At 39.2% G+C, this 24,142-nt stretch overlaps 1 protein-coding gene across 1 annotated transcript in view; it reads left to right on the top strand.

Moving 5' to 3' along the window:
• The window catches only part of ACE2 (angiotensin I converting enzyme 2), a 45,135-nt gene extending 21,161 nt beyond the window's left edge, over positions 1-23,974 (top strand). The window contains exons 9-19 of the mRNA XM_003261084.3: positions 3,635-3,804; positions 6,712-6,938; positions 9,208-9,352; positions 11,556-11,654; positions 12,693-12,815; positions 13,220-13,392; positions 14,659-14,717; positions 17,180-17,280; positions 18,658-18,774; positions 20,802-20,996; positions 22,994-23,974. Coding sequence (XP_003261132.2) covers positions 3,635-3,804; positions 6,712-6,938; positions 9,208-9,352; positions 11,556-11,654; positions 12,693-12,815; positions 13,220-13,392; positions 14,659-14,717; positions 17,180-17,280; positions 18,658-18,774; positions 20,802-20,996; positions 22,994-23,102 — 1,518 coding nt within the window. The 3' untranslated portion in view covers positions 23,103-23,974. The remainder of the gene's footprint in view (positions 1-3,634; positions 3,805-6,711; positions 6,939-9,207; positions 9,353-11,555; positions 11,655-12,692; positions 12,816-13,219; positions 13,393-14,658; positions 14,718-17,179; positions 17,281-18,657; positions 18,775-20,801; positions 20,997-22,993) is intronic.
• Positions 23,975-24,142: the final 168 nt, after the last annotated feature.

Here is a 24,142-nt window from a genome sequence, read left to right as displayed (position 1 = left end):
TGTTCATATCTGGTTGATAGGACCAATAGAAACCCAAACGTCAGTATCACACGATATACCCTTGTAACAAACCTGCACATGTACTCCCTGAATTTAAAATTAAAATTAAAATTAAAAAATTATCAGGCCGGGCACAGTGGCTCACAGCTGTAATCCCAGCACTTTGGGAGGCCGAGGCGGGTGGATCACGAGGTCAGGAGATCGAGACCAGCCTGGCCAACATGGTGAAACCCCGTCTCTACTAAAAATACACACACAAAAAAAATTAGCTGGGCATAGTGGTGCGTGCCTGTAGTCCCAGCTATTTAGGAGGCTGAGGCAGGAGAATCACTTGAACTCGGGAGGCAGAGGCTGCAGTGAGCCAAGATCACGCCACTGCACTCCAGCCTGGGTGACAGAGTGAGACTCTGTCTCAAAAAAAAAAAAATTCTCTGTGTTCCCTTCTGTTGATGAAATGATATTATGGTTATAATTATGTATATTTGTTCATTCAACTAAAATTCTACATTTCTGAGTAGAATATCTAATCGTACTTCTATTTGCCTTATAAAATTTCTTCAGATAATTGCACCATAATTTACTATTTGTGCATTGCTGAATCTTTGCTTGTTAATAGTTTTAAATCTGTAAGAAGCAATGCAATGAACATCTTCACATACATAACATACTCCTGGGAAAAGTCCACTGCAGAATAAAAAGTGAAACTGCAAGGGCCTCTAAACTCTTGTAGCTATTCTAGCTCCACTTTGAAGTTGAGCAGCAGTATAGGGCCATCTTGATGTAGATTTTTAGTCTTTCTAAAGGGTTTTCACACCCATCTCTTCTATTGTCATCTCTGACTCAGGATAGGTATTCTGACAGCTCCATGCTATAGGTGAGGAAACTGAGGCTCAGGTAAATGATTTGCCCAAAGTCACAAAGACAGTCATTGGCAACTAAGGATTGAACTCAGAACTCCTAATAATTTCAGCCTGGTTTTCTGTTCATTCATTCATTGTTCATTCAACAGATGTTAACTGTATTTCCTAATCTATACTGTTTTGGTATAGGTTCATTCTACTTAAGAATGTCATACTCATCAATACCAATTGCCTGACAGTAAGTCCTTAATTTTTAAACCATCTATAGGCTCATATCCTGTTTCTTATTCCCAGGGCTGGCAGAGGAGAAAAACCAGACTTGGCTGGTCTTTGAGATCAGAGGAAGTTTTCTGTTACTAAAACTGATTCATAGACTAGCTGCCAATTACACAAACTTAGCTCACCTCATGTAGGTCTTATCTCCTAAGCCGGCTTGGTCAGCTCCTGAGACACTTGTTCCCAGGAGAGTTTTCTGGGTGGCACATGCCTACTGCTGCCTCTTTTTAGTTCCAGAACATTGTGAAAATTTGGACTTCCTACAGATCATGAAGCCAAGGCCCAACTACCCACTGGCTGCTATGCCACATCTGGGCCTTTTTGATTCCAAAAGCCTATGCCTTCAGGTCCACCTTATAGTTTATGTCTTCCACCGAGTCTAATACAGGGCCTTTCCCCTTGAAGGAGATCAATCAATGATTATTGGCTTGAGTAGAAAAGTTGTGTTTTACTTGGAATATAAAAAATTAAAACAAGAAAACAGTATTAATAATCACACTCAGTCTACTGTTAACATTTTCATGTACTACCTCATTAAGTGGTTCATATATTCTACTTTTTTAGTTACTATTAAATTGTATTTTATAATATCAATTAAAATTCTCAGATTAAAAAAATTTTATGGATACATACTAGGTATATGGGGTACATGAGATGTTTTGATACAGGCATGCAATACATAATAATCATATCATGGAAAATGGGGGCATCCATCCCCTTAAGCATTTTTCCTTTGAGTTACAAATGATCCAATTATACTCTTTTAGTTATTTTTAAATGTACGATTAAATTATTATTGACTATAGTCACCCTGTTGTGCTGTCAAATAGTAGACTTTTTTTTTGACAGGATCTCACTCTGTCACCCAGGCTGGAGTACAGTGGCACGATCTCAGCTCACTGCAACCTCTGCCTCCTGGGTTCAAGCGATTCTCCCACCTCAGCCTCCCAAGTAGGTGGGATTACAGGTGTGCACCTCCATGCCTAGCTAATTTTTGTATTTTTAGTAGAGACGGGGTTTCGCCATGTTGGCCGGGTTGGTCTCAAACTCCTAGTGTCAAGCAATCTGCCTGCCTTGGCCTCCCAAAGTGCTGAGCCACCACACACAGCCTCATTCTTTCTATTTTTTTGTACCAATTAACCATCCTCACCTGCCCCTGCCACCTTCCCACTACTCTTTCCAGCCTCTGGTAACCATCCTTCCACTCTTTATGTCCATGAGTTCAACTGTTTTGATTTTTAGATCCCACAAATAAGTGAGAACATGTAATGTTTGTCTTTCTGTGTCTGGTTTTTATTTCACTTAATATAATGACCTTCAGTTCCATCTGTGTTGTTGCAAATGGCAGGATTTCATTTTTTTATGGCTGAATAGTATTCCAATTTGTATGTGTACCACATTTTCTTTATCCATTCATCTGCTGATGGACACTTAGGTTGTTTCCAAATCTTGGCTATTGTGAATAGTGCTGCAACAAACATGGGAGTGCAGATATCTCTTCAAAATGCTGATTTCCTTTCTTTTGGGTATATACCCAGCAGTGGAATTGTTGGATCATATGGTAGCTCTATTTTCACTTTTTTGAGGAACCTCCAAACCGTTTTCCATAGTGGTTGTACTAACTTACATTCCTTCCAACAGTGTAGGAGGGTTCCCTTTTCTCCACACCCTCAGCAGCATTTGTTATTGCCTGTCTTTTGGATATAAACCAAAAAATTTTTCATAAATATAATTTGGGTGGCTGCACATTATTCTGTTTTTCAAAGGTATCATTATTTATTTAACCATTCTGATGGTCGTTTCAACTTTTTTCTCTATTAAAAATAATTCCCAATGTAATTGTTGAATCTAATTTCTGATAATTTTTTAGGTTAGTTCCTTAGAGACTGCATTGCTGAGACAAAGAGAAAAATTTCAAATGCTATCCATATGTGTTATCAAATTACCTTTTGGAAAGGTTATGCCAATGTATATATCCAGCAGAAATAATGCTGCTATTTTAAAAATGATATTAGCACTTTTTTCCATTTTAAAATTTTATTGTAAATTGACATTTGTTATTGTATATATTTATGGGGTACAAGGTGATTTCATGATTTATGAATACAATGAAAAATAATTAAAGCTAATTAACATATCAGTTACTTCACATACTTTTTTTGCAGTGAGAACATTTGAAATTTACTCTCTTAGCAATTTCAAAGTGTACAATGTTCTATTATTAACTATATTTACTATGCTGTGCAATAGATCTCAAAAAAATAAAACCAACTTATTCATCCTGTTTGAGACTTTGTACGTTTTGGCCATCATCTCCCCGTTGCCCCCACCCCATAGCCTCTGTAACCACCATTCTACTCTCTGCTTCTACCAGTTCCATTGTTTTAGATTCCACACATAAATGAGAACATGTGGTATTTGTTTTTCAGTGCCTGGCTTATTTAATTTAAGAATGCTGTTATTTTGATGCTGGAATTAATACTGTTCTCTTTTCCAAGGCCTGGGATGCACAGAGAATATTCAAGGAGGCTGAGAAGTTCTTTGTATCTGTTGGTCTTCCTAATATGACTCAAGGATTCTGGGAAAATTCCATGCTAACTGACCCAGGAAATGTTCAGAAAGTAGTCTGCCACCCCACAGCTTGGGACCTGGGGAAGGGCGACTTCAGGTAGTGGGGCTGATACTTACACAACTGATACTCAATGGGAGAGAACAGAGGCAGGCTGAAGTTTAACTCGAATTCTTTCTCTGCTTTTCTGAGCACAGAAAAGATAAGTTAATTCTCCTTGAACTAAGGCTGGGAGTCCAGGAGAGCACATTTGGGTTTTCCCAGGAAAAGAGGATTGCCAGCAGGCTCTAACTTGAACCTTTGGACAATCTGCTTTCTTTGAAATATTATGCATCCATTGGCATTGTATGGTAATGGGGATGGTTGCACCCATATCAGGAAAGATTTCGTGCTAAGATTTTTGGAAGATGGACATATGAATCACACATTGATCTTCCTCTCCATGTTTCACTCTTGTGAGTGAGACAGAATAGGTGAATAAATAAGCTTGGATCGAAGGGAGAAAGCAGTACATGTCGTAAGAGAGACACAGGGCATGCTCTATGGAGAACTGGAAGAAAACTGACCACACTTGCAATAGGAGATAGGATCAGACCGTGCTTTACAAGTGGGATTTGAATTGGATTTGGAAAGACAAGAAGGATTCAGATACACAGAGTTGGGAGGAGGACCCAAGCTGTGAGAACAGCAGGATCAAATACAGAGAGGCAGGACCTGACCTGCATACTGAAGTCAGCAAGTTAGGCTAGAATGAGAAATAAGTGAAGGAGAGTTTGTGTAATGTGGCAGAATGAGCACAGGCTTCAGAATCCTAGGTGTGTCACTTAATGACTATGCAACCTTGGACAAGGTATTTAACTTTCTTTGGTTTCAGTTTCCTTATTTTATAAAGTAGAACAGTAATTCCCAGGTTGCAGGCTTGTGAGAGCCTTAGGTTGGATTCCCCAGCTTGAAAAGAAGATCGTTTTACAAGTGTTTCATTGAGGAGAGCTCTGAGGCAGAGGGGAATGAGGGAAGCAGGCTGGGGCAAAGGAGGGAGGTAAGTAAGGATGTGATCTTTACTGGAAACTTGGCCTCAGCCTTATCCCATGAAGCTCTCTGAAGCATAACTTGAGCCACAGACTAGGCCACACCTCAAGACAAGGGGGCTAGCCTTTTATATTAGGCAGTCTTTGGCTGTGGACTGCCCCAGAGTATGGGGGAGCATAACCCCCATTTGGCCAAAGGCAGTGAAGGGAGCAGCTGTAGGCCCTTAACAGCTGTGACTCAGGCAGCTAGGGGATGGTGGATAACGTCTTGGCAGGCCCCCTCCAGCATTGACTAGGGTAGGGATTGGATCCACAATCCTTTTCTGTAAAGGGCCAGATAGTAAATAGTTTAAGCTTTGCAGATCTCTGTTGCAACTACTCAGCTCTGCCCTTGTGACATGAAAACAGCCATAGACAATACACAAACAAATGGATGTGGCTGTGTGCCAATAAAAATTTATTTATAAAAACAGTGGCTTGCCAGCAGGCCATAGTTTACTGATGCCAGTGCTAGAATGGGGCTTAAAAATGAGAAAGTATAAGTAGGTTTTCAAGCACAGAATCTTACATACAGTAGGCAGTAAATATATAGTAGTTATTTTTATAATTATTTCAAAAGAGAACAGGGAGGAACCAAATTAGAAAAGTAGGTTGGGGTTGTGAAAGGAAAATAGATTTACTGAGCATGAGATGAATACATAACTGAATATTTCCTTACCTTCCCCCTTTCTCTTGCAATGTGTGGATTACCATGCCCTCCCACTATCCCCTCCAGCTCACTTTTCTCCTATAAATGTTGAAGCCCTCAAAATTATTTTTGGAGAAAGGCACAAACCACAGACTGTTTCTATAAATTCTGTGTTCTTTTCTTCTTGGCATGTTCTTAACCTTGGCAAAATAAACTTGTGAATTGATTGAGACCTATCTCAAATAGTTTTTGGTTTACAGGGTCATATTGGTGTATAAAAGGTGGCTGAATTTATTCTTGAGCAATAAGGAGGCCTCGCAGGATATTGGAGGGGGTGGTGACATGATCCAAGTGGTATGAAATAAATTTGGGAATCTACTGATATATGACCCCTACACCCACCTGAATGAAAATGCTCTTGCTAAGTTAAAAAGGACCACCATCTCATTGCCAAATGCAGTTCTTATCCCATTGGGCTATAGCAGCATTAGACAAGATTTACAAGTTGTCTTTCAGATGCTTTTTTTTTTTTAACCGACTTCCACATTTTCATTCTTTTCCAGATTTCATTGACCTCTCTGATTGTACTTTCTCCGTCTCCCCTGAATAATCTTCCTCTCCCCAGTCCTTAGGTACTTGGACCTTCTAAAGGTTTATCTTTGGTCCTCTTTTCTTGCATTCGATTCCTGCTCCATGGCCCATCATATCTATTTCCCAACTTACATGCTAATGATTCCCAAGTTTCAATTTGCAGCCCCTTCTACTATTTCTCTATCCTGGCAATACCAAACAGCGTGCAGTGTCCTGAATGCCATATTTCCACCCCCCTGCCCCTAAGCCTTTCTCACTGGGCAGTAGGAACGTCAACTTCCATGTCATCTACCGGGCAAACTCCTGCACATTGATTAAGGTCCAAATTGCTCATTGCATCCTCAGTCATGCCCTTCTTGGTGCTTCTAGGGGACTGTGCCTACATTCACTCATTTTTATGCTCAAGGCTGTGTGTACTGATCACTTATAGAGTACTTGCCTCAGAGTTCTTGTAGCAGAGAACTCTGCTTATCTGTCTTCCTGTTAGTCTATGAGCAAGAGAACAGGATTCAGCCATGCCCATTGCTTTATATTGAGCAACTAGTACTGTTTCTAGGACATAAGAGGTGGGTACTCAAGATTCACTGGTGAATAAGTCTTGGAAAGATGAGGCATGCTACCAAAACCCCATACAACTCCACTGTAAGGGTTAAATGAAAGTCAGTGAGATTCATTTTCATCTTGTCCATTTTCATGCAGGATCCTTATGTGCACAAAGGTGACAATGGACGACTTCCTGACAGCTCATCATGAGATGGGGCATATCCAGTATGATATGGCATATGCTGCACAACCTTTTCTGCTAAGAAATGGAGCTAATGAAGGATTCCATGAAGCTGTTGGGGAAATCATGTCACTTTCTGCAGCCACACCTAAGCATTTAAAATCCATTGGTCTTCTGTCACCCGATTTTCAAGAAGACAATGGTATGGACATTTTCTTGTGGCTTGTTTTGGAGGTTCTTTAATCTGTTACGGGCAAAGGTATTTATTATCTTATGTAGGAAATATTTACTTTTTGCCACATAAGGTATAAGGTGTTTACGGGTAACTGGAAATTACTACTGGTGAAAAAATTTAAGTATATATCAGAACATGTCAACTTTTGGTTTTGTATTATTGAAAAGGGAATAAGAGAGGTAACTGAATGAATGGACTTGGGATCCTGTGAAATATCTAACAGAAGTTTTTTTCTTAAAGATGATGAAACAGTCTCACAGAACTGAAATGGCTTGTCCAATTAGTGTCAGCATTCTAACTAGACCCCTCTGGTTCTAGGTAAAAATTTCCCAGAACTTTAGAGTTGGAATAGATTCTAAAAACCATTTTATAGAGGAGTAAACTGAAGACAAGAGAGGGAAAGTAGCCTGAAGTCAAAACGCAATGTAGTGGCGGAATCAGAACAACAGCCCTAAAGTCTTTTCCATAATATTACGCAAAGCAAAGTATAGCTTTAAATTTTGAAATTCTTAAAGAACAGGTGGTTTAATATCAAGATTAGAAGGGATTGAAACATTTTGTTCATCCTGCTGAAGCGTGAATTTCCCCTGTAACATCCCCTTAGATCTGTGCTATCCTTCAACATTTCTGCCTGAGGCAGCCCATTTCCTTTTAGATGCCTTGGACTTGATGGAACATGACAAATGTTCAGGAGATCCAATTTCTTCAGTGAAGATGCCATGGTTTTTGATTCTTCCTCATAAATGGAGGACAAATAGAGCCTAATGCCTTCTTCTCTTCCGCATATTCTCTCCCCTAATTTTAGTTATTTGTGACATAAAGATCAGCTCCTCTGTCTGGAGCATTTGATTGATGAGGTCAAGGTCATGAGCTCCATCCTTGAGTAGACAATTCACTTTGCCTTGATCTGTGGTTCCAGATCCTTGGTGATCCCACAAGGGCCTGGGAGTGGGCCAGCGTAAAGCCTATCATCATGTTTGAAATAGTTACTGTAGGCAGAGTCCTAGTGGATTACAGACTAGTAGCATCATCCTCCCATGAAGAGAGTAACAAACAAAGGTAGTTAACAGTAACCATAACTGCTTCCTAATTTTAAAATATCATTAATTCAAGTCAATGAACAGATATTTTATTGTTTTTAAATATTCCCTGACAGCAGGTAAAAATGGTTGATGACTATGTTTCTTAAGATGGTATTAGATCAGTGATGAAATAATCTGTACAACAAACCCTGTGACACGAGTTTACCTATATAATAAACCTGGACACATAATCCTGAACCTAAAATAAATTTTTTTTTTTTAAAAAAGATGATATTAGACATGGTTAAACCACCGGTTTGGAAAACTCCTGCTTTTTTTCTTGACTCTGCCCCTGATTTGTGAATAATGTTCAATAAATTCCTTTATTCCTTCCATTCCTCCCTCCCTCTTTCTCTTTCTTTCTTCTTCCAAACATATTTATCGAGCACATACTGTGTGCAAGACATTTTTCTAGACACCGGAGACACAGTGATGTGAAAAGTAGATAACATCCCCTGCTTACATTTCAATGCATTTCCTTTGTACACTAGAGATGAACTCCACTGCCTCTTTATGTCACTAATAAAGGATAAAATGAAATAACATGATTTGTTAAAGCATTTTAAATTCTTGGTAAGGAAGATACCCTTACATTTAAAGTACATTGTACTTTTCACCACCCAGTGGATAGTGCCCTCCAGGAGGGCTCTTTTGTTTTATTTCTCCTCCCTGGTTTACAGGCTTTTCACTGAATCTGTTTAGTATTTGTTTATTTAACAAAGACTCACAGAAGGCATCACGTAGCAGACATGGGACTAGGTTATGCAGTCTTAAATGAGACATTAACAGTCACTGACTTCGTGGAGCTTTCCAGAATAAACAGTGTGACTGGGAAAGTGGATGAAATAGCTCTAATGAACTCTGATAAGAGGTATTTAAGGGAGGAAACCGAAACTAATGAAGAAAATGAGGATTAGAAGTAACTTTGGGTTTTATTTACCTGTTCTGTTCCAGGGCTTCAACCTACTCCAAATCCCTTAGCTGAGAAAATAAATATATACATATTATTATGAATACTGTTAATTTTTCTCATGTATCTTTATAGTAAGTACATCTTGAGGAATAATATTTTGAGGTTAGGAAAATTCTCTTTAACACAAAACATCCACTGTCATCTTCATCGTAATATTTATCCTTTTCCATTTTACTTTCAGAAACAGAAATAAACTTCCTGCTCAAACAAGCACTCACGATTGTTGGGACTCTGCCATTTACTTACATGTTAGAGAAGTGGAGGTGGATGGTCTTTAAAGGTGAAATTCCCAAAGACCAGTGGATGAAAAAGTGGTGGGAGATGAAGTAAGTCAATGAGTATGCAATCAGTAAAATGTTTTCTAATGAGTTTGCTGTGTATTTAAAAGCATTTGACTGGCATGTACACACACACACACACACACACAGGCACACATTAACTAACTACTTTTTGTATTTTTAGTTTGTTATATTTTATATTTTAGTCTCCATTTGGATACCATCTCCTCAGATAAAATTTCCTTGGGTCAGGTGACACTACTTCATACTCTATATTCTTAAGTATTGGCTTACTCATTAAACTATGATGTTATGTTGAAAGTGATCAATTTATTCATTTTACATATTCTTTTATCCAGCCTTTTAAACAAAATGGCGACCCCACATTTTAGGCAAAGCATTGAGGATCCAATGCTAATAATTTCAGGTATGGTCCTCAACCCCAAAAAATGTTTAGTTTATGGCAGGATGTGGAAAATTAAACCACTGCAATTTGTAGTGTTGTGATGAGAGGGTACAGGGTCCGTTAGTGTCCAGGGGAGATCCAAAGCCCAACTGGGGGTGTCAGATGAGGAGAGGCATTTAAGCCCTGAGAAAGATGTGGGTGTAGAGGGGAACACAGAGAATTCCAAGCTCGAGAGAACCTGACACATTTGGGCAACAGTGACCATTTCCATGGTTGCAGCACTACATTACTCATTGCCGTGTGACAAGTGCCTCACACTGTGCCTGTCAAATGCAAGTATGAAATAAATAGGTTTTTGGATGAAGGAATTCTAAGAGAAAAAGAAAAAGAAGGAAAAAAAGAAAGGAGAGAGGGAGGGAGAGAATGGAAAAAAGAAAGAAATCTATCTTCTTTTTACCATCATAGACCCTGGTCAATTATTTCTTTCTTTATTTTTCTTATATTTTCTTTTTGAAGTGAAGATCTCCTGTGTAACAAGCAGTTCCACATGCACAGGTTTAAAACAGTACACTTCTTCTGTCAAGATTCTCTCTGTTAACATAAATCTTACTTGGGAGGAAAGACGCAGCACCTATAAGAACTGTTTCCAGTGTTTAAATATTACTGAAGTTATGTCTACAATGATCCTGCAATTTTAAAGAAAAAATGTATTCCATTTAATCAAGGCCAAATACATGATTTTGCTACCTTTTTTTCTGGTTGGATTAATCTTTTGATCCCTCTTAGCTTACTTTAAAGGCACATGGAATCAGATCCTTAGAGTGATTCATTAATGCATCAATTGTTCCTTTGTTCAATAAATATAAAGGAATTCTTTCCGTAGTGTCAGGCACCATGTTTGACACTGGAATTAGAGAGAAGACAAAGACACAGCCCCACCCTCTAGGAGCTCAAGTCTCTAGGGCAAGAAGTTACTATAGGTGAATAATTGCAAAACAGGGAGATAAATGGCAAGGGAGGCACAACTAGAGAAGGCTAAAGGAGATTGAGGGGTTAATTCTGCCAGAAGGTGGATGGGATCAGGGCCAGGCTTCACAGAGGAGGGAACACTTGAGCTAGGTAGGTATGGAGAATAAGTAAGATTTCAATTTTATTAAATTCTCTCTGCCAGGAGTACATGAAGTGTGGTGCCTGAGAGGAATTATTAGGGCTTTCACTGTACATTTTTGGCCATGCAATGCACTTTATGAATTTTATTAAATTAGTCTTTTGAAGACATAGCTATTTTCCAAGGGTATATTCTGGCTGAATTAATTAAAACTAAGAGATAACCACATAATGAGCTTTACTGTCTGATTTTTAAAAATTTTTTATTTATTTTTTATTTTTGTAGGTGATTTTTTTTTACATTGTTTCTATTTCACCCAACAACCATTTCTAATATGAATACCATTGATTGGCTGGACACGGTGGTGCCTGTAATTGCAGCATTTTGGGAGGCTGAGGCGGGCAGATCACTTGAGGCCAGGAGTTCGAGACCAGCCTGGCCAACATGGTGAAACCCCATATCTATTAAAAATACACAAATTAGTTAGATGTGGTGGCACACACCTATAAACCAAGCTACTTGGGAGGCTGAGATGGGAGAATCGCTTGAACCTGGGAGGCGGAGGTTGCAGTGAGCCAAGATCGTGCCACTGCACTACAGCTTGGGTGACAGAGTGAGACTCTGTCTCAAAAAAAAAAAAATTTGATTGATAAAACTGCACTAGTTATGCCCACCTGCTTGTGATGCTTGTGATGGGTGATCCACAGCTAATGTATTGTTTTCTTTTCTCCCCAAAGGCGAGAGATAGTTGGGGTGGTGGAACCTGTGCCCCATGATGAAACATACTGTGACCCCGCATCTCTGTTCCATGTTTCTAACGATTACTCATTCATTCGGTAAATTACAGTTTTCTTGTTTCTGTTTAACTTCTAGGATTTGTGGGCAGCTGTGCTAATAACGACAAAAAGTAGGGACAAATGAAGTGATAATTATAATTTTTCTATTTCCACCCATAACTCCAAGCTCAATACAGATGCTCCTTGCTTTACAATGGGGTTACATCCCAATAAACTCATCATAAGTTGAAAATACCTTAAGAATGCACTGAATACACCTAACCTATGGAACACCAAAGCATAGCCTAGTCTACCTTAAACATGCTCAGAACACTCACATTAGCCTACTGTTGGGCAAAATCATCTAACACAAACCTTATTTTATAATGAAGTGTTCAATATCTCATGTAATTATTTAATACTGTGCTGAAAGTGAAAAACTTTGGGTACTTACCATTAACATATACAGCTGAAAGCACTATTTTAAAGTCGAAAAATCAAAAGTCCAACCTTTGTAAGTTGGGAACTGTCTGTATAGATGATCAATTTCAATTCAATTTAAACTAACACAATTTATTGTGTTAAATTAAACTTGTGTAAGATTTTCTCTCTGTCATCAAGCAATCAATAGTATCATTGGGAGAAATAAAAAGTAGTTTTGTCTTCTCGTTACTGGCAGTTTATTGTACATTGTAATAGAAAGAGAATTTTTAACTCGAAGTCCAAAAACATATGTTCTTCACCTAGTAACCCTAGTCCTTGAATTTGCTGGAGCTCAGTTTATTTGTAAAATGAAAATAATATTATTGACCTGTTATAAGGATGGATTTGCATCATTTATGTGAAAGGGCTATTAATCTGTAAAACACAAAACAAATGTTAGCTAACATTTAACAGAGTAATATTGCCATGTTTATCAACAGATACATAAAACGCAAATAGGTTTTGACGAGTGTAGAGTTCATGTCTGGAGAAAGAGATTTGATCAGTATCTCTTTGGTTACTTGGGCTCCAGATTTAAATATATGCCCCAATCTATAACTCTAAGACAGTAAGTAAACACGGGACTGCTTTTTTGTTTCTTTGTCTCCTGTGCAGATATTACACAAGGACCCTTTACCAATTCCAGTTTCAAGAAGCACTTTGTCAAGCAGCTAAACATGAAGGCCCTCTGCACAAATGTGACATCTCAAACTCTACAGAAGCTGGACAGAAACTGCTGTAAGAAATACCTCAAAATGTTGAACCTCTCCTATATTCAGTATTACTCATTTCCATGCCTAGGTTTGAATTTGATTTCTTTGTTCTAAAAAGAAAATGTTATGGCCTCAAAATGTCCTCATTTACAAACCAAACATTAAATTTGTGGTCAGACAAGAACCTAGACCGTACAACAATTGGATGGGCCACCTCTTTTCTCCCTATCATAACTACAGCCCTCTCTTCGTGGTAATTGGAAGGAAAGAGCGGTTTAGGGAGGAATATATCCGTTAATATGCATTCTTTTCTTATCTGCCAGAAGCAAATTTAGCCAAGTCAAAGAGAAGAAACCATAGATCATAGATGTAAATGTATGTACATCTGGAACCCCTCAAAAGGCCCTGAACCCCCTCTTTTTTGTGTAGCAATATGCTGAGGCTCGGAAAATCAGAACCCTGGACCCTAGCGTTGGAAAATGTTGTAGGAGCAAAGAACATGAATGTGAGACCACTGCTCAACTACTTTGAGCCCTTATTTACCTGGCTGAAAGACCAGAACAAGAATTCTTTTGTGGGATGGAGTACCGACTGGAGTCCATGTGAGTACACCCAGTTGACAAGTTTCACACCCATTCCTTGTCTACTTCGTCTAGTCTCCTTTGGCCCCAGTCTCATGAGGACTTGTGACACAGCTGAGAATGTTTCTTTCTCTGTAGTACCTGCTTCTTTCTCTGCTATGGTGACAGCTGCCATTTTATGGGAGAAAAATCACAACTGTCGAGCACCTATGTATGAGACGTAGTGAAAGCAACTGTACAGACAAACACAGATGCATGCACATGTGTGCATACACATACAAGAGTGTGTATTCTTTCAAGTCTGTTTTATTAGTCTCATCTTTAAAATACATATTATAACTGTCTCCAACCAACTGTACTCGAATCCTGCTTTCCAAAGACAAATACTTTTTTTTAAACAATTTTAATGCTATTATCTCTTCTTTCTGGCTGTCACTTTCATATGTTTAAGTAATTTTCTTATATTGCTATTTTGTTATTGCTCGGTTTTAAACCTTCGCTTTGGTCTACTCTTCCACTTCCATTTCTTGCTCTTCCAATAAGGCCTTATAATGATTTTTAGTAAAACAGTTATCAATGTTTACATCACTATGCCTGAAGAGCCAAGTAATGTACTATTTTGTGTCCTTTCTTATGTGGCTTGTTGTTTGTCTCAAAGTTTCTACTTGCCTGAATTTTTTGGCCTACCTAATTTGCTATCTACGTTGTATTTGTTTTTCTCCCAAATATTTCAACATATCTATTCTTTTCAGTCTCATTTTTTTTCCCTAGAGACTTCCCTCTTGGAGTCTTATATTCTCCTTTCCCAACATTTGTTGTTCTCCTGGGTTGAATCCACTGCTTCCTAGATTCCATGTCTTCTTTCTTGGATTACCTCTTGTTTTTCTGGAGCATAGCCTCCAACTGACTGTCTAAGGAAGGGCACAAGGGGTAGGAGGATCAACTGGTCTCCAAAGTGGTTTTAACCACACCCTGACTTCCATTCCTCTTCTTTTCAGCCCAGTATTATTTTCCCACCCTCACCTGTGCTTGAATTCCAACCCTCTTTTGGATTTTTTGGCTCTTTGTGGGTCTGTGCCCCCTCTGTGTACAAATTAGGTCATGGCTTCCTGTCCCTGAGAAAGCAGTTACCCCTGTCTCATCATTTCTCGTTTTCCAAAAGTCTGTTGATATCTTTAAAAGATCCCTTTACTGTCACTTTAGTGGGATCTTGGAAGGAAAAGGAAATAAGCACATGTGGGCAATCTGTCGTCTGTAACCAGCAGTCTGCTATTTCTCTTTAATCAGATGCAGACCAAAGCATCAAAGTGAGGATAAGCCTAAAATCAGCTCTTGGAGATGAAGCAGTGAGTATTCTGGACAGTGAATTGATTATTTTTGAGTGCACAGTCTTCACTTAAATAGGACACAATAAACCCATTTCAGTGTGAACTGAAGAGAGGCCATGTGGTTCTTTTCAAAACTGTAAGTTCCAGATTCTGGCCTTTGGCTTTGGGTTTTTAAAGTAACCTATTCTTTATTGGATAAGCTATTCCTACTTTTTATTGCCTTGAAGGTGTTATGAACTTCGATGAGAAAACATCTGTATCAATCCTTAAATATCAGATACCAATCCTTTCAATTGACTCTTGTCACCATTACTTTTATTCTAGAAAGAGAATATGGTTATATTTTGAAAGGTAGTTTGTTTTTAGAAGCAGTACAGTTAGGTTTTTTTAGTTTGTTTTATTTTAGTTCATCATCTGTATCCTGGCTTCACTCAGAGTGTGGCCCGTGGACCAGCAGCATTTGAATCACCTGGAAGCTTGTTAAAAATGCATAATTTCAAGTCTAGCCCTGGACCACTTAATCAGAATCTGCATTTTAGCAAGCCTCCAGGTGATTTGTACGTACAATCAAGACTGGGAAGCGCTAATTTAGAACATTGCTTCTCAAACTTGGCTGCACAGTGGAATCACATGGGAAGTTTAAAAAATATTAATGCCTGGGTTATACACCTCCAGAGATTCTGATTTAATTGTTCTGGGGTATGGAGTCAAGAGTTGGGCATCAAGAGTGTTTAAAGCTCCCCAGGTGATTCTAGTCACAGCAAAGTTTGAGAACAACTTATTTAGGGAAATGCATTTTGGGGGTAACAAAATATTTTACAGGAAATTATGTTATTTACACCTTAATGTGAATTATTTACTTAGCTATTGCTCTCTCCTTAACACCTGTCTCAGGTGATCCAGTCTGAGGAAGTAGTAGCTTTGATTGGGAAAAAGGAGAGGAAAGAGTAGTCTCGGGTAGATGGGGCTCAAAAGCCTGAGAGTGGGCATGACACCCTAAACTCTTTGCAGGGTTAGAAGTCAATCTGGGACTATTGGATAAAACGGTCCAAGATGCTACAGCAAATTGTTGTCTGCACTGGATAGATCCAAAGATTGTGTTTCTACCCCCTTACCTTTCCTGAAAAGTTAAACATTGTCCAAGATTCAATAACACTTTTAGTATAATTTTCATAGGTAAGACATCAAAACATAAATAACTCAGGACTAAAAAGATGAACATTCAAGAAAGAAAAAATGAAAATGGAAGTGCATTTCTTTCCAATCGTTAAGAGTTCAAGTTCCTATTTCATAATAATCATTGGGTGATTGTGGGACTATTTCTCTGTCATATTTTTATTAGCACTTCCTTGGCTTAGTAAATTTTAATTAGTCTCAGCGGATCAGGATATTTTCAGTTATCTTTTTTCTTGACATTTATACTCATCCTCTTTCCATGCAGTGAGGGTTGGTAAATAGTGTTCAGGGGGTTTGATGCTGTAATGTTCTGAGGCCAATTCACTGAGCAACAATCTGTTTTGATGAAACGAGATCATATATTTAGTGCATCTACACATCAGGGTCAGAATATCTGCTCAGTTCAAGCTATTTCATGGTGAATTCCAATGGATCTATGGCATTATTTTGAGAACTCAGCCTTTAAAATCTTTTATATTTTATATTTATAGAGATAGTAGCCAGACTGTTATTAGTAACAATATTAATAATATTATTACTATTAAAGGAACTCCTCCAAACCTGGGTGAAACCAAGCTGAAGTGAATGTAACAATTCTTTTGTGAAATATTATAATTTTTAAAGGGAAAGGAGAAACATACAACTAGTGCCATTCATTGATTCCTGCTGCCAGCTACTGGAGGAAAGAGTGAATGCTTTCTTTTAAGTCTTTAAAAGCTATGCAAACATAAGCTATTTGTTTAGCACTGGAAAACAAGAACAAACAGATTAGCTTGCTGTTTACAAAGTATTATATTTCATTCGAACTTCAAGTTTTTCTTTTACACTTATAGATAAGTACATTTCTGAGAACGTACCATAAAAATAGTAAAAACTGATTTTGTCCACAATGTACAGACATTTTGCTACAAAACCCACAATTTTGTTTGACTCCCATCGGTAAACCTACACTCAAGGTGTTAATTTCAGTTTACATCAAACTAAAGTAAAAGGACCCGTGAACCCAATGGTTCCTAAAGCATGGTTGCCTGACCAGCAGCATTACCACCACCTGGGAGTTTGTTAGAGCTGTAAATTATTGGGTTTCATCTCAGGCTTCCTGAATCAGACGCTGTAGGGGTGGACCCAGCACTCAGTGTTTTAACTAACCCTTCAGGTGATACGGATGCACACTTACGTTGAAGGTCACTGACTTAATGAATAGCAAGAGTCTCTGGAATATTAAGAATAATTCTTGAGGAGTATCAGATTATAAATGTGTCTTATGAGTCCAGCTGAGCAGCGTCTTTCTTCTGAATTTGCAGTATGAATGGAACGACAATGAAATGTACCTGTTCCGATCATCTGTTGCATATGCCCTGAGGAAGTACTTTTTAAAAGTCAAAAATCAGATGATTCTTTTTGGGTGAGTTGATTTGCTGGGTTCTCAAATTACTCCAACTAGGATTTCTCTTACTCTTGAGTCTGAGGAGATACTCTGCCTAAACTTTTCTTCAAGGGAAATTGATAAAAATCTCCTTGTAACTTATACTTCTTTGGTATCATGGAATTTGGGCGACTCCATAGAGGGCTGATCGTGCCTTATTTGACTTGTAGATTGCAAGAGTATTGTTCTTACTAAGCAGCTGTCACTTTCTTCTCAGAATGCTCTCACACACCCTCAGCACTGAAAGCAAAAAAAGGCAGAACTTCCTGCCTTCATTGACCTATATTCTAGTATGTATGTTGTGTGTGTGTCTATGTGTGTAATATGTAAGTGAAATATAGAATTACAAGGTACTAAGTGCTAGGGAGAAAAATATAAAAGGGTCTGGGGAGGGCTGGTGTGTGTGTGTGTGTGTGTTGGGCAGGGAGTAGGTCAATTTTAACCAAAATGGTCAGAAAAGACATCACTAATATTTGAACAAGTATATGAAGCAGGAGAGAGAGAGCGAGAGAGCAAGAGAGAGAGAAAGAGAGAGAGAGAGAGAGAGAGAGAGAGAGAGAGCCAGCAATGCAGACAATGGGGAAAGTGTCTCAGCTGGGGGGAACAGCAGGTGCAGACCCTGAGGAAGGAATATCCTCGGCCTGTTAAAGGACCAGCAAGGAGGCCAGTGGCTGGAGCAGGTTAGAAGACAAGTGGAGACGTGGCCAGGACGATGTTAGGGGCATAGAGGAAGGAGGGAGAGACAAAAGGTCATGTGGGCCTTGAAGGCCATTCTAAGGACTTTGGCTTTTATTCTGAGTCAGATGGGTAGTCACTCAAGGGCTATAAGCCACATGATCTACCTTATTTTGTGCTAGGATCACTTGACAGCTGTGAGAGCACAGGCGTGTCACATCATATAGTAGACCCCACTCATTACCTTCATCCATGGGTGCAACACGACATTTTCTGCTGGGTAGGACCAGGTTGTGGGTATAAATCTCTGCGTGTGGTACTGAGCCATCTCTGCCCACCACATTGTTTGCCACAATCCTGGGCCACCAATTATTCCTTGATTCTCCTGCTGTTTTCAGTTTGGAAATTTTCTATCATTGAAAAAGATGTGGGTTTTATATGAAGGCAGAACAAATAGTGCCAAAACTTGATATCACAATTTTTATGTAGTTGATTTCATGTGCTTTGGGCAGCATTAATGTTTTTTTTTTTTGACAATTACATCCTCTTATTGTTTGCCCTCCCCCATGTCTCTACCCTGTGATCCTCTCTAATCTCCTTTTCACCAGCAGGGGAAGTCTTCATTCTCTTTATTGTGTCCTCTGTGCCACAAGTGAAGATATTTGTTTTGTTTCTCTACAGGGAGGAGGATGTGCGAGTGGCTAATTTGAAACCAAGAATCTCCTTTAATTTCTTTGTCACTGCACCTAAAAATGTATCTGACATCATTCCTAGAACTGAAGTTGAAAAGGCCATCAGGTGACATTTTACTTTCATCTAAGGGTGAGGGGGTTAACAAATACAACAACAATAACCAGTATTTTGTGTGTTTTTCCTGTGTGCCAAGCATTATTCTGAGTCATTTACGTGTATGTTACCTCATGCTACAAACTCCATGTAATTCCAGAAGGATCCCACAGCAAGGGAATAATCTTGATTTGAGTTCCCCCAGATGTAGGCCCTTACAAAAGGGAAGGAAAACTACAGATTACATGTTATCAAGCAAGTTACCACTATGGGCAACTAGAGCTCAGTCCTGCTGGGAAATGTGGACAGACTGTGTAGAATGTGCACCTGAATTGTCCCATCAGAGGGCTGAGGAAGCTGGGGTATTTATTTACCACCTCCCATCAGTTATTGGCTGAGAACTGCTTCCAGGTGGCATTAATTTCCCAGCATTTCAGCCCTGCAGGCAGGGCAGATCTTGTGGTCTGAGAATGCTCTCTGGTAAAGGGGAGCAGGTGCTGGTTGAAGAAAGTCTGGCTAGAATTCATGGAAAATAGTAAGTGCAGAAGGGACATGGACAGGTATTGCCATCATTTGCTCTCGGGACTTTGACGTAGGGTTTATTTAACTGCCCAAATCCTGAAACAAGGTAGGCAAGTACAGGATTCCTTATGTATTGCTTGGCCTCTACGCTAGGTAAGGGACTTGCAATGAATGTTTAGAAGAAACAGTACGTCCAATTTGCCTCAATTGTTTCCCACAACAGACAGCAGGAGTGAAGAATGGATTGACCTTGCAGATGGTTTCCTGTCATTATAAAAAGGCTTAATATACCTACTACTTCTGGGCAGCTCACTAGGTGGCCCTCTCGAGCTGCATCAGAGTCCTGTTTAACTTTGCTGGGCAGGGCGTGCCTAGAAAATCTGGCTTGGTTGGAGTATATGACCCAACTGTGCCCAGAGACTCACTCACTGCCTCCAGAAGACTTGTGTCTGTCTCAGGGAAAACTTCCGGCTGAGATCTTTATGAAAAAGCTCAGCCTTCCTGGATACTCAGCTGCAAGCTACAGGGGACCTCAAACTCTCTGTTTCCAGGATGACTCTTTTCAGATCTTTTCTGGCTGAGGATTGCAGGGGTTACCTGACTAATTCTGTGTTGATCTCTCTCCTTCTCTGGTGGACTCTGACCTCCTGATCTGGGCTATACCCAAGGGTAGGAAGATGAGATGCCAGACACTTTGGTCTTTGATCCAGAATGTTCTCCATATCACTGGTTTTTTTTTTCTTTAAACAATCTTTATCCTTTTGCCTCCATAAAAGTCAGCCATCTCCCATCCCAGTGCTGAAGAAACTGACAAAGTTCCCTTTCTTATGTGCCTCCCCAGTGCTACCTCCAAATGCCAATACCTTTTATTTGGAAAATATTACTATAGAGACTTGGTCATAGGACCGATTCATTTGTATAATAGAAGAGGTGTATCCAATTATCCGTTTCCATTATTTGATATAAAGTCATTGTAGATGTACTCTGACAGAAGGGAAATTCTTGTCAAATATACTAACTTTGCCCTTAAACACAGCAGTCACAAATGAATAAATGCCAACCATTTATACATTTCCACACTTGCAACTCAATTTTCCAATGGAGCTGTTGATGAGCCTAATCTAGGTTGCAAGGCATGAAAGATGCATAATTGTCGAAGACTTATATCTTTAATTAGACCTATTTACTTTGCTCTTATTATGATTTTGGGTGTATATTCCTTTTTTTTTTTTTTTTTTTTTTTTGAGACGGAGTCTTGCTCTGTCACCCAGGCTAGAGGGCAGTGGCGCGATCTCGGCTCACTGCAACCTCTGCCTCCCCGGTTCAAGCGATTCTCCTGCCTCAGTCTCCCAAGTAGCTGGGACTACAGACATGCACCATCATGCCTGGCTAGGTGTATATTCTTATGATAAGCTCTATTAAATCCTTTCAGGAACAATGATATAAACAGTAAATAACTACACACAATTTTATTTTGTCTAAGTGTCCCCTTTGCTGTTTTTTGCTTTTGCAAATAGGATGTCCCGGAGCCGTATCAATGATGCTTTCCGTCTGAATGACAACAGCCTGGAGTTTCTGGGGATACAGCCAACACTTGGACCTCCTAACCAGCCCACTGTTACCATATGGCTGATTGTTTTTGGAGTTGTGACGGGAGTGATAGTGGTTGGCATTGTCATCCTGATCTTCACTGGCATCAGAGATCGAAAGAAGTAAGTGGCCTTTCCTAGACTTAACTATCCAAAAATAGAAAGATTTAGAGAACAGTAACTGGAAAATTTTCAGTAAGTGGTAGATTGTATAGCCCAATTACTTAGTTGGACAATTTTGCACCTAAATACTGTGATGCATTCCCTAGAAATTTACTAGATGTCCTCAGCAGTTCATCTTCCTAGTAAGCCCACACAGTGAGTATCTGGCCTGGGATTTATTAGCATGCCCTAGTAAACTCCATCCCAGCCACAGTGTCATTTCCCTCCTACAAAGAGGCACTGCAAACTCGGCAGGTATGGGTGGACTCAGGGAATGGTTCTCACTGCTCTCACTGCTGAATCCTTTTCAGTCTAAAAGTAGGGACTGGATTGCTGGAGACTGGATTGCTGATGGGTTTGAACCGTGAAATTGTTCAAGAATGGGCTGTGAGATTTCTTTGAAACTGCTACTCATGTTTTTGATTATTTGTTTGTTTGTTTGTTTGTTTGTTGAGACAGAGTCTTGCTCTGTCACCCGGGCTGGAGTGCAGTGGTGCAATCATAGTTCATTGCAGCCTCGATCTCCCAGGCTTAAGTGATCATCCCACCTCAGCTTCCTGAGTAGCTGGGACTACAGGGGTGCGCCACCACGCTCAGCTAATTTTTGTAGTTTTTGTGGAGGCAGGGTTTTGTCATGTTGCCCAAGTTGTTCTTGAACTCCTGAGTCCAAGCAATCTGCCTGCCTCGCCCTCCAGTGCTGGGATTACAGGCGTGAGCCACCGTGCCCTGCCCAAACTGCTACTCTTTACTCACTTTTATTTCTCAGGGGTAGCTCAGACTCTATATCATTCTCTCAGTTCATGGTTAGGCACGCTCTAATTTGTTCCTGAACTGAAGGTCAAAGTTCATTGAGGATTTAAATTACTAGAGACCTGATTTCTAGTCTTGCTTTGCTACTAGATGTTTTTCTTCTGTCCTTACGAAATTGACTCTTGCTGGGCTTATGGAATGAAGGTTAATATTTTATAGCACCTAACAAAACTCTATGCACACCTCAGGTTGTTTAAACATATTCTTGATTGAATCTCTATGTGTGCTAGTCTATTTTGCTCAATTTTCTTCACTATAGAGATTTTTCGGTTCCCCAAAATAGCTTCATCTAAAAAGTTAGGCATTCAGTGTGTAATACATTCATATGGTTAAAATTAAAAAATACAAAGGTGAACATGAAGAATCTTCCTTACTACCTTTTGCCTCCAAGTTCTCTTCCCAAAGCCAAAGTTATCAGTTCCTTGGAGATACACACACACACACACACACACACACATATATAGTCTTTTTTTCTTTTTTCTCGGACATATATATATATATATATCTCCTTTTTAGTATACAAATATATACTTTTTTAGTGTGTATATATGTGTGTATGTGCATATGTATATCTCATTTTTTAGTATACAAATGTTAGCAGGCTATAAACAATGCTCTGCATATTTTGTTTTCCACTTAATGGTTTTTTAAAATTTTTATTTATATGGGTGTGATCCACCACACCCAACCCACTTAATGTGTTTTAGAGATCATTACACATTAGTTGCACAAAAAACTTCTCCTTTTTTCTGGCAGTATAATTTCCCATTTCATGAATGGATTGTAATTTTGATAAACAGTCATCTGTTGATGAACTTTTATGTTGTTTCCAAATATTTGTGTTTACTTAAAAAAAGGTGATGGCTTAACATAGGTAATTTCCTGAGTATGCCAATATACCTGTAAGATGAATCCTAGCAGTGGGAAAGCTGGGTCAAAGCATACGTGCAATTGCTAATTTTGATAAATATTGCCAAATTGCCCTCAATAGCGGCTGTACCAATTTATACTCACATCAACAGTTTATGAAACTTCCTGTTCCTCCCGCCCAGCCTCCTTAACACAGATTGCCCTCAAACTTTTTGATCTTCATCAGTCCGATTGATTTTAACATAAGCATATTAAGGCAACCTTGCTCTACTTAACAGGAAAAATAAAGCAAGAAGTGAAGAAAATCCTTATGCCTCCGTCGATATTAGCAAAGGAGAAAATAATCCAGGATTCGAAAACACTGATGATGTTCAGACCTCCTTTTAGAAAAATCTGTGTTTTTCCTCTTGAGGTGATTTTGTTGTATGTAAATGTTAATTTCATGGTATAGAAAATATAAGATGATAAAGATATCATTAAATGTCAAAACTATGACTCTGTTCAGAAAAAAAATTGTCCAAAGACAACATGGCCATGGAGAGAGCATCTTCATTGACATTGCTTTCAGTATTTATTTTTGTCTCTGGATTTGACTTCTGTTCTGTTTCTTAATAAGGATTTTGTATTAGAGTATATTAGGGAAAGTGTGTATTTGGTCTCACAGGCTGTTCAGGGATAATCTACATGTAAATGTCTGTTGAATTTCTGAAGTTGAAAACAAGGATATATCATTGGAGCAAGTGTTGGACCTTGTATGGAATATGGATGGATCACTTGTAAGGACAGTGCCTGGGAACTGGTGTAGCTGCAAGGATTGAGAATGGCATGCATTAGCTCACTTTCATTTAATCCATTGTCAAGGATGACATGCTTTCTTCACATTAACTCAATCCAAGTACTATGGTGATTTGCCTACAGTGATGTTTGGAATCGATCACGCTTTCTTCAAGGTGACAGGTCTAAAGAGAGAAGAATCCAGGGAACAGGTAGAGGACATTGCTTTTTCACTTCCAAGCTGCTTGATCAACATCTCCCTGACAACACAAAACTAGCACCAGGGGCCTCCGTGAACTCCCAGAGCATGCCTGATAGAAACTCATTTCTACTGTTCTCTAACTGTGGAATGAATGGAAATTCCAACTGTATGTTCACCCTCTGAAGTGGGTACCCAGTCTCTTAAATCTTTTGTATTTGCTCACAGTATTTGAGTAGTGCTGAGCACAAAGCAGACACTCAACAAATGCTAGATTTACACACTCCTTATGCTTACTTATGTGCTGGGGCTTCTTTACGTTTTGTCTGCTTTTCAGTTCTATGAACAAAGTTATCATCTGAGTGTCTGGGGCTCCTGGCCTTCTAAATGTCTTGTGATATATTGCAAATTCTCAGATTGCTTTATTGTACAGAGCGATTGTAAAACGGGTCCC

The sequence above is a fragment of the Nomascus leucogenys genome, chromosome X (assembly GCF_006542625.1).
Source record: "Nomascus leucogenys isolate Asia chromosome X, Asia_NLE_v1, whole genome shotgun sequence".
Lineage (NCBI taxonomy): Eukaryota > Metazoa > Chordata > Mammalia > Primates > Hylobatidae > Nomascus > Nomascus leucogenys.
The sequence above is the reverse complement of the archived record's forward strand: the minus strand, read 5'-3'. Positions and strand labels throughout refer to the sequence as shown.